Source organism: Chaetura pelagica, unplaced genomic scaffold (genome assembly GCF_000747805.2).
Source record: "Chaetura pelagica isolate M959 unplaced genomic scaffold, ChaPel_1.0 scaffold314, whole genome shotgun sequence".
NCBI classification, from domain to species: Eukaryota; Metazoa; Chordata; class Aves; order Apodiformes; family Apodidae; genus Chaetura; species Chaetura pelagica.
In genome coordinates, this window is record NW_009953218.1 from 1,383,141 (window position 1) to 1,394,424 (window position 11,284).

General features: G+C 42.4%; 1 protein-coding gene across 1 annotated transcript in view; it reads left to right on the plus strand.

The window, feature by feature from the left end:
* Positions 1-227: 227 nt before the first annotated feature.
* The window catches only part of MDM1 (Mdm1 nuclear protein homolog (mouse)), a 39,813-nt gene continuing 28,756 nt past the window's right edge, over positions 228-11,284 (plus strand). The window contains exons 1-3 of the mRNA XM_009997766.1: positions 228-313; positions 635-707; positions 1,514-1,630. Of these exons, the coding sequence (XP_009996068.1) occupies positions 228-313; positions 635-707; positions 1,514-1,630 (276 nt within the window). The remainder of the gene's footprint in view (positions 314-634; positions 708-1,513; positions 1,631-11,284) is intronic.

Sequence of the window (11,284 nt, forward strand, 5' to 3'; positions counted from 1 at the left end):
TCTTGAGGATCACCTGCTTTAATTGTAAGTATCTTGGGATCTCTAATACCTACTTGGAGAGCCATTGGAAGCTTCCAGATGGACATCCTGCTCAGGGGACAGTGTGAGAGCAGCTCCTCCCAGACCTGCAGTGTCACTGCTGGCCTGGAGGCAGAGCAGTGCTGAGATGCTTTGGTTTACAACCTTGAGGTCTACAAGCAAGGTTGCACCAAGTGAGCTGTGTAGCCATGGCCAGAGGGACAGTGGCAGCAGTGGCAGCCACCTACCCACATTTTTATGGTGTGGTCCTGGCTGACCACATCAGTAGCTCCAAGTGAGGAAAAAAAAGTGTTGGCTTTAAATACCTGGCTGCAGAAATACAGGAAAAAAAGAATAAAAAAAATTACTAGTTGTAATGGATTTTCATTTTTCCCAGAGAGAGGAGGCAAGGCAGCAGCGGCTCCGTTTCAAAAACATCCCCCTTTCCTTGTTATCTACAAGACTTGTGCAAACCAGAACGAAGTGGGCTTTCCAGACGACTCCTGTGCTGCTGGCTAGCGTGGTGGTGATCGTTTTTTCTTTTACTGGATAGCAGCTATTCAGCAAAGCATCGAGTGTTTCAGCACTCTTCCTGACATGTTCTCTGCTGCATCAGGTTCGTGCCACCTAGTGGTGACAGTCCCACCGGCAACGCAGATGGTGGTTTTCACATCTCTTCACGAAAAACCGTAATAATCAGAGTATTCTTTCAAATGATAAAGAGCGACGTTCTAGATTATTAATCGGTACCGTGAATGCTCTGGTAAGCTTTGTCTTTCACCTGCAAACTGCACATCCGTCCTTACAAGACTCCAGATGATATCCCAGACTTCAGTGGAAGAAAATGCCAAAGGAAAGCATCAACATCTGTAAATTTGCCTGCCCACTCCAGCTGGCCTCTGTCTGGGTCTTGAAGCCAGAGGCAACGCAGTAATAAACCAGAAGAACAGAGAAGTGCTTGACTCAGTCAGTTCTCACTCATTGACACGTCTTCATCTGCAGTTGTCAACAGTCCATGGATTGCTTGGAAGCCCTGAAAGGTGTATCTTTAAAAAATGAACGTTTCCAAGTAGCCTTATTTAATTGATCTTGTATTTCACTTTGATTTATGATTATTGTCTAAACTTTACCTGGAATAGATCAGCTTAACAACCAGTTGTCAGCAAACCTGCAGTGAATTTTAAATTAAAATTCCTCCATTTGTCTTTTGTTCCATGACATTTTCAGCCTTGCTTAAACAAAGTATTATTGAAGATTTCTCATCTCTTTTGTTGTATAATTTAATTCAGGGAGGGAGAAAAAGACAACATCTATCCACACTGCAGCACTGGAGTTCTACCAAGAATGAATGTGGACCAGCAGATTTATTGACCAAAAAACAACAGAAGAAATTGTTGACTTCAGTCTTTCTGCACTGAGCAAGCCACTGAACAGACTAGAGTTTCAATGAATAGATTGCAGTGGAAAATTTCCAGTATTGTACATTTGTGTGCAGCTTAATGGATTCACGCCAATGCTGAAGAGAAAGGTAGCACTCAAGTTTTCAGAGAAACTGTCATGCCACAAAATCTGCATTGTCCCCATTCAGAGATCAAAGATTCAGCTTGCCCTGGTAAGGAGGTAGGAAGCAACCTGAAACCCTGGGCTGCTTCACAACTCACTCCCCAGGTGGACAGAAAAATAGGGTGCTTCTGCCACTCTTTTCTGGAAACTGGTAGGAGATTAGCTTTAAATTAATATTGTGATAGCTTTTGTTAATATGTAACCTTTAGTCCAGCACCTCAGTAGTTGCTCCTGCTCTCTTATGCGATGTGAGATGCCCAGTCTCTTTTTCTGCCATGCATCCTTCTTCCAGCAAGCCTTCTGCCTTTGGGATTAGCCAAAGTGCCCAGGAAGCAAATGCAACTTCTGAGTCTAGCAGAAGTGATACTATGCCAATAAAGGCTTTTAGACATTTTATCAGTGTTTCTTAATTAATCCAATTGAAAATATAATGAGAAGTATGTCTGAGAGATGAATTCTCAATGAATGTAAAAATAGATTAGAAAAGCATCATTGGTTCAGGATTAAATATTGTATAGACAGAATTGTTGTGAGAAATATATCTCTTCAGGCTGTCTTAATACTATGCTGTCAGTCATCAGTGTGTGTCAGGGGTAGAGCAAGTGCAAATGCAAAAAGTTTAGGAGGAGAATCACTTGGAAGAGCTGCTAGAGTTACATTTTCAAGTTAAAGTGAGGATAGACACAGCATGTAATGAATGTCATATCTGCTTTAACAGCAAACTGTTTATTTGATGATGACTATGTTTGGGAGGGAGATAATGATATGAGTTGAAAAAAAAATAATCAAATATTAACTCTCAAATAATTTTTCTAAACTTGAAAATGCAGCAACTTCACAGAGACTGCCAGCATGAGCCATGCTTAAAGGAGAGATCCAAAATGGAGAGAAAACAAAAAATACCCATTTTCTCAAGCAAGGCCAATACACCAGCTGTGAAAACGCAATCAAGCTGCATTGCCTTCTTGGATCCTGTTGCTACTGTTCAATTAAAATGTCAAATGATTTTCAAACTTCTTCTTGATATTATGTCTACCAAGTCTAACATCTGATAAAATCAGAACAGCCCGAGACCCTCATATTTCTTTAACCCAACAACAGAAGTAAAGTTTTTTTTTAAAATTTGAAGCTCTTCAACTGGAAAATTTAGACTTTTTTTCATCAGGTGATTGCACATAAAATATTTAACTTCCAAATCTTTCCACATCGTAGTGTACCCATCAGAGAAAATACTCCATGGGAGTTTAATGCCACACTGGAGGCTACATGTGAATACAAATCTATTTGCTACTGCTCAGAATTGCTTTGTCCTGGACACTTTTCTCGAAATATGACATGGGATATAGTGTTCTCCTTGCCTTGGTGGCCCCAACAGTTTTGAAAATGGGTGTTAATTACTCATAAATAACCTGTCTTTGCTATGCTGTTACTTGGGAGACTGTACAGTCAGGGAGGTATTCACACAATTAAAAAAAAAACAGACCTGAGGACCAAAGGGATATTCTGAAAATGTTAACTCTTTTTTGCACATGCAACTCCAAAAGCAAATAGAAGCTTTCAGAATAAGTCAGCCAAAAGAATGCGTTTTTTCCTATGCGTTTCTATTTCGAAATGGGTATTTTAAAATCTACCTACTACTCACATGGCTTCTTTCCTGCAATTTTTACATCCCGATGGGGATAAAGAACTGCTTTGTTGTGCTGCAAGAATTTCAACTCAGTTATGCCACCAGAAGTGGTGGAACACCTGCCTAAACTAACCTTTAAAAACAATTAAGTACCACCCCTGTTGATTTTAATTCACTATGATACTGCTCTTTACAGTAATGCTTTCACCATCGCTGTCTCCGGAACAGGACAGCACTTCCTCCTCATGAGGTAATCAGGAATGTTGTTCCTTACATCAGCTGAACTTTCTGGACATGACATTTACAAATTTATCTCTTTTCTGGATGTTGCAACTGAGCAACAGTTCACTCCAAATGCTGGTGGCGAGGGCCAGCACATCTGCAGGTGGACAGCTATACCTTTTGATCTCAAAACTTTTTGCTGGCATTTCAGATTTCAGATTTAAAAAAATACACAATTTATTGAGATTTTAGCTGGGACAGTCTACTTACTTCAGCAAAAGCTTTGCCAGAATTCACAACTACAGATTGCTCCCCTGAAGGACATCAAGTCACTGCTCACACAAGCCAAGTTCAAGCCACTGACCAGAACATAAAAGGTTTTAATACATAATCCTTTTTAAATCTCTTAGCAAAGATGGTCAGCCAATGACCTTATGGCTAGATCTGGCCTGCAAAGCATTTAATCTGGTCTGTGGAAAGAAAAGAGATACCTTTAGCAGACCATGAGGTTGCTGAAGTTGCTCCGTTGATTTCAGTGAGAGCTACTTATAAGAAGGAAATTGCAGGATTTGGTTCCAGGTACTGTCATGGAAAGAAAAACTCTAATGAAATTATCTTTGGAAGTGCACCACTGCAAGTCAGGTATTTTGAAGTGAATCCAACATATCATATTTAATTGCATATATTTACTAAAAGCTGTTAAGTACTGAATGCTCTGGTTTGTCTGAAACTGAAAAGGCATCCAAGACTAAATTGATTGAAACTTGACTTTTGGGAACTGAGACTGAGCAGCTGTGATAAGGACCAGATTGTTGGCTGGGTGGTATTTTCCTTTCCAACAATATTGGGAGCTTTAGATTTTGCTACAGATTGAAAGAAAATGCTACAAAGCATCATGCCTGTGCAGACCAGCTGTAAACATGACAAGGCCCACTGTGCCCTTTTTGCAAAGGCCCCAAGAGCATCATCACACTGGGAGGTCTGGCTGCCAGGGCTTGGGGACAACAGAGAGTCAGTGGGAGAGGCCCCCAAGCAGAGCTACAGGGAGGCTGTAACTGAGACCTACCCTTGGCCTCAGGGAACTGGTTCCAGCTGAGGCCACCCTGCTTGGTCCCTGCCTGAGTGACAACTCCCACTGTGCTGTTGTTTCTCTTCAGCACATCCCCATGCAGTGGCTTTCCTTTAGCTGGGAAAGCACAGAGCGAAAATCAACTGTACAAGTCCTGGATTTGGTGAATCCCGCTTAGCACGTCCACAAAGAGCAATAGGGGCCACCAGGCCCATTCCTGGGACTACCAGGGGTAGGGACAGGCTCAGACTGTAGCTCCATGCCTGCCTCCCGTGCAGCCAACCCAAAGACCGATGCTATCTTCAGCCAGAGATGGAACTCCAGGAATACCCTCACCTTGCTCAGTTTCCTGGTGGACATAATCTGGAGGAATTATTTTTCTGAAGAAACTTGAGATACCTGTGTCACATTATTTCATATCTGCCCTAGAAGGGACTTCAGGATTTTTGCTGACTGCTGTTTACAAAAAACTCTATTAGAATAGTGTTCTGGTGTCCTACAGACAGGGAAGGAGGTAGGAAACAGCTGCGCTGGTAATTAAGAGATTTCTCTGTGCTTATATGTATGCCAAACAGAAGAGAGGCTGAGACAATTAAGAACCTCAGTTTTAGTAAGGACATGCTGACAAGATCATTGAGATCTGTTTTGTCTCATGCTAGATCACCTACCAGATCCTGCCCCAATGGATGGGGCAGGAACATGTAATGGCAACTCTGGTGAATCACCCAGGGTACACAATTTGGTATCTATGCTGGCTTTATATTGTCTGGGGGGAACTGGCAGTGTCTAGTCTGGCCTAAAACTGATGTGGCATGGACAGAATATACACAAACCAATGCAAGCCAGAACATTTTTCAGCACTGTGGCACTTAGACCCATAAGGCTTCAGTGTTTTGGTGCAGTATTCAGCACCCTAAAATATTCTTGTGTATTGCCTAACATAATCCCAACTGAAAAACTGAGCTGCAGTAACTGAAAGCTTACACAGGGTGTTCAGAAGCTCTTGTCCTTATAAACAGCCCATCAGAACCAGGTACACAGTCAAACAGATGCCTTGCAATACCTAAATGCAGCTAAGAGACATATTTATATCAGCTGCTGTGTGTGCCTAGTGCAGACAAATGCCAGGAGAGTAAGAAGTTATTCGGGCTGGCAGTAGTCCAGGACTATGAGATCCTGCCTGCTGCAGATTTGTGTTGGGCTATCTACTGAGGGCAGCTAGAGCAGGGCTTGTTCAGATGTTCTGCTTACTATATTTATTGGCACTTGTTGAGGGGAGACAAGTTTCTAAATCTGGCTTTCAAAAACCTTTAAAGCCACGTGCCATCACTGGCAGGGACCTTGGTGGCAGCAGTAGTGGTGGCCACTGCTACTGACAGTAGGTCTTGTACGTTACTGCATTGAGGAGAATGCATGAACACAGTTTGGGATCCTCTCTGCTATGCTACCATAAACAATGCCTTCAAATCACCTTATTAGAAGGCACTGAAACTAGTCAAGCAATTGTGTGCATCAAATCTAGTTTGCCTAGACATGATGTAGCTGGTGCAGTAATACCTAACAATTTTTGTGGTTTGTGGATAAATGTATGTTTGTATGTATTACTGCTGGAGCATTATTCTTAATCGTGTGGGCTGGCAGGAGTCAGGAGGGAAGAAGCACCCATTGAAAAAGGCTGAAGAATTTAAGTCTGCTCTGTGTTTAGTATAGGTATATTATCAAGCTGTACCAGTGAAGGCTTGCCAACTGCTGAGATTTTGTTTAACAAAAGTGAAAACAAGATGAACAAGGACATTTATTTGCATTCCAGTTACTTGAGGATTAATGGATAAAATGGCAGGTAGAAAAGTTGATATGACTCAGAATCTTGACAACTACTACCACTTTATAAATACAGTTCTGTGCATCTCTGTGACAGAAAGTCATCACTACTGCAATAGCTGCAATGACCCCAGACACTGGCAAAGGCCAGATGCATGTTATAGAGGAATATGCAGCTGCTCCAGATCCCATCAGCAAGGGAGAAAGGGGGTAACAAGCTGTCTCTCTGGATCCAGCTACCCTGGTATCTGCAGTGAATGAGTTAATGATAAATAGGAGTAATATATGATCTATGCAAATGCCACTAACGGCTTTTCGTGCAGCTGGGTGCTGAAGTTGTTTCCCCTTTGATCACATTGCTCCCTTGCCAGTCTGTCCTCAACACTTACAGCTACCGGTAGTGTATTTCAAGCTATTAATATCATCTCTTTCAATATATGTACTATAAAGCACAGTGGTTTTACATATTTTGAAAACATGACTTGATTGCATAATCATATTTTTTATAGAGAACAGATAGGCTACAGATATCAGCATAGATGACAGACACTGTGGCAAATTGCACTGGTAGATCATTAATACCAGAGCAAGAAAATGTTTTACAAGTGCCTTTACCACAATGTTGCTAGATGAAAAACATCTGCCTCAGTGCTGACCTAGACAACAAAAACCTGAGCTTGTTTGAGCATTTTCACTCTGTCCTACAGGGCTGTTGAAATAGACTTCTGGCTGTCCACCTCCTGAAGGACACTGCCAGGAAAGGTGGGAAAGAGGGAGAGCTGCTCACATTTGGATTCCTAAAGGTAAAGGACAGTCTCCTTCAGACAGTGCGGGTAATTCCCACTTCCTTAATGAGCCTTCCTTTCTAAATGGTCATGTATCTGTTAGAATCAGCACCATGGAAGCATGATCTGTTATTGATGTATGTATATAGCACCAACAGTATAAGAAATAAAAAGAAAAATGACAAAAACAGAAAGTTCAGCATGTTTCTTACAAGACCTTTTCTTAATACATGATACAGTTTTGGCTGTTTAGCAGACGGTCCTATACAGTGACTATTAGCCTTTTCTCCTTCCCTTTTGAACTGCATTACCTTGCCAACACAGCTGAGCTCACCAGCCTGATCCATGAGATACCCAAGGCCCAGCTCATGTTTCTGTTGTTAAGGTGCAGTTACCAACGCATCAAACCATCCTGGGATTACACACATCCTGCCAAAAGGAGTTACTCCCTGAGGGGTTGTCATAACAGATTATTTATGCCAGCATTGCACAATTTTGCTACTGCAGTGTGTAAATCTTATGCTCCTTTGAAAACTGAAAGGAGGTTATCTCTACATTGTGAACAGTCATGTAGACTGGTAATGAACGAGCATGTAGAGCTGCACAAATACCACAAAGTAATGCCCTGTGAAACAGAAACAGAGATCACTCTTGTTTATAGCTACCAGTTGAGTGTACGCTTCTTTGCTAAAGGATGAGCAGCTGTGATTTCACTGTGCTCTCCAGGCAAACATTAGATCAAAATTAGATAAAAATCACACATGCTCTCCTACTTTCCTTTTTCTTCTAAACTAAGAAATGCAGTTAGCCACTGTCACCCTTCCAGCAGCTACGCACAGTTGAGATACTTTGTTCTATTTCTGAACCTGAATTCTACATATAAAAACCAACAACTATCTTGTGTTTTATCATCAAAATAAGCTCATGAATAGCAGATACCAAACTACGGTGAAGAATGCCTTATTATTCTCCCTTTAGAGCGGGAGGAATGACAGAAAGACCAAGGATGCTGATTTAAAAAACTATCTGATCTGAGACACTCTGGAATTTCAAGATCACTCTGGATTGCTACAGAGGTTGGTAACCCTTGGTAATGGAAAGCTCTTCTGTATGTGTCTGGCCTTAGGTAGGTAAAAGATGAAGTTTTCAAAGACAGCAGTCACTTTTTTGACAGTGTTTTGCCCTAGGAGATAGTGCACAATGCACAAAAAAGTGGATTGTGCGCTGAGAGAGTTGGAGCTGTCTATCCACATTTCATGTTCATTTTATGACCCCTTTTATGGTTAGAAGGATGAACTACATAGGCTTCTCTGCAATTCAGAGTGAAATTGTAACAGAGGAGCAGACTAGTTTAAGATGATAACAGTTAATGCCTTTTCCAAGCTCAAGACCCATTACTGAGGTATGAAACCAGGGTATCTTTGAATTCAGATCCCTGCAAGCCACAAAACGCTGCCCTTTAATGACTACTGGATCAGCTCTGTAACTTGAAAAAGGGATTGAAATGAGTACTAAAATTAAAGTAGGTTTAACATTGCAGTTTCTAAATGAATTGTAAAATACGCTGGGACAAGTCTGCATAAGAAACATTTGCTATGAAGAGTAAAACCATGGGACTTGAGCCAGGCCAGCTGTGCTACTGCGCCTCCTTTGCTCCTGTACCAGTAGGTGCCAGAGGCTACAGACTCTGGAGGTAGAAAACACGTTTCATTGCTCTCATTTGAATCCCTCAGGCTGACACATGGAATGGAGTTGACAGCCTCCACGGCAAGCTGTGTCTAGCCTGCTTTGGCTGGAGGGAGGATTGCTGACATATCATGCTTTGAGTTTTGGCAAGAGAGACCATCAGTGCTGAAGCAACAAAATGAGACTTGAGGTTACTGACTCTTTAAGGCAGGGTTGCCTGCCTTAAAGTTTACAAGCAGCATGAGAAACAGGTCATAAAAAGGTCCCCATTTAGTCAGATGTAATACAGGGTTAGGTATTCACAGGCTGATGTTCAAGTGAAAGGTGTTCAGGGAAAATCTAATCAAGCACATGAAGTAAGGACTCCAAGAGAGCTGGGGTCAAGATGTGGAGAGGGTCAAAGACAAGGGTCAGAATACACAGCAAGATGTAGGGAAGCTAATGGCCAACAAACAATGTGAAAAGGAAAATACATGGGTGACAAATTATCCATTTCAAATTATACACATAAAAAATTTAAGAATTTTCATATATGGTTTAGCAAGAGAAACCACGTCTGTTGATTCATTTAAAGAACAGCAACAAGAAGATCTAAATCTGGAGCAAGTATCAGTAAGGCAAAAGAAAATACTTACATTTGCTTTTTAGGAAATAAAAGAGGAAGATAGTCAACCTGTCAAGTGTTATAGAAATGTGAAGTGACTTTAACTGAAACTATTAGAATGTGTTATGTAATAAAAAGAGCTCTACATGCTTATTTTTTTAAACAATGGGATCCAATTCATAATACAGACCTGTTACTGAGGGATGGATATGTACATCAGTCCCAGCTAGTTTATTTTCCAGAAAACTAGAAACAATCTTTCCCCTCTTTTCAGGACCATGAACTTGTGAACGCACTGCTTCTACACATGCATCTTTTTTTTATTATTCCATTATCTATTCAGCGTTCATATGAAAATATTCTTACCAGCCTAAGCATTTTAGCATTCATACACCATATTACCTCAAGTAACTGTGTGTTCAGTAATGTCTATACATTGAATTTGAGGTGGCCAACATACATCAGCATGAGGTAAAGATCCTAGTAGTGCACTGGTTGGTTGACACATTTACCAAAGTGCTCCCTCCACATCAGCTATTCCTATCTCTCAGCTACAAGAAGATTTAAAATGTAATTTAAATCCATCAGTGCATATGGAGGAATGTGAATTCCATTGCTTCGGGATAATTTATTTTGCTTTATCTTAAAAAAAAAAAAAAAAAAAAAAAGGAAAGGCACTGCTAAGAAATATCCTGCATTTCAGGATAGTGTGGTGTCATGCTATGTTTCTGCATTAAAGAATCAGACCCACCCCAAATCCAGACAGCTGCAAACCATCTAGAAATGTGTTATTGTAGTTTGGTTAATTGGAAAACAGACTGAAAACACACTGACATTATGTTTGGCCCGGTTTCCATACATATCAAAGAGGAGAGATTCCTGGCAAACTTGGAATCTGTATTCTGAACAAAGAGTCTGCCTCACATTCCGGCTTCTCACATTCCGTAACAGGTTACCGTGCTACTTTAGAAAATGTACCAAAGTAGACATGATTGAACATTGTGAAATAAACCACTGTAATAACAAACCAAACCAGACCTAGTAGTGTCATTGGCAAGCAGATGATAACAAAATTACTGTCTTGATCTTGAAATTGATTAATAAAGATGTGTGAAAATTGGAAACACTAGCAATGCAGCATTTTTTTCCCTTTCCTTCCCCCCCCCGCTTATGTGGCAGAAGAACGTTTTGCTTTCCTCGCAAGCCTTTCACAACAGGTTGGCCCTCTCTCCTCCCTTGCACCGATGGTAAAACATTCTTGCTCACCTTTTATACAGGGCCCGACTGGACCTAAACTCTGCCCAAGTCGGTGGGACCGACAAGAATGATTCCTCCCATGTCTGGCAGGGTGTTTTGCAGATACAGAGGAGACAAGGCCCTCGCTCGACAACCTTGTGCAGCTCTAGAGACGTGGGCAAGGAGTGGCGGCCCCTGCTCCGCACCAGGACAGGCCGGGCCGGGCGGCCGCGGGCAGGGCCGCTCCGGGGAGAGCATCTCATGTCCCTTGTTCTACCGCCCGTTGAGTTCTCTTCTCACCCGCTGCGGTTACGGGGAGGCAAGACGGAGATGAGCAGTGGGAAGGCAGCCGGAAAAGCGAGCCCTGGTCCCGGGAAGCCCTGGACGAGGAGGAGGTGGATTAGGATGTTGAGCCGGGGTCGGGCGAGGTGGCAGGAGGCCGGGCGGCCGGCACCGCGCTGCCTTGCGGGAGGTAAGGGGCTCGCCTTTCCCTTCTCGAAACGCAGTTTTGGTAGCGACATCACGTTGCCTGCGGGGGCGTGGGTTTGTTTGGGTTTTTATTTAATTTCCCCAGGCGCCCAATATTGGCCTGGCTTTGCGCTGCGCCAGCGCCGGGCGCCCCGCGCTGCCCACGGACAGGCCGGGGGGGCTCC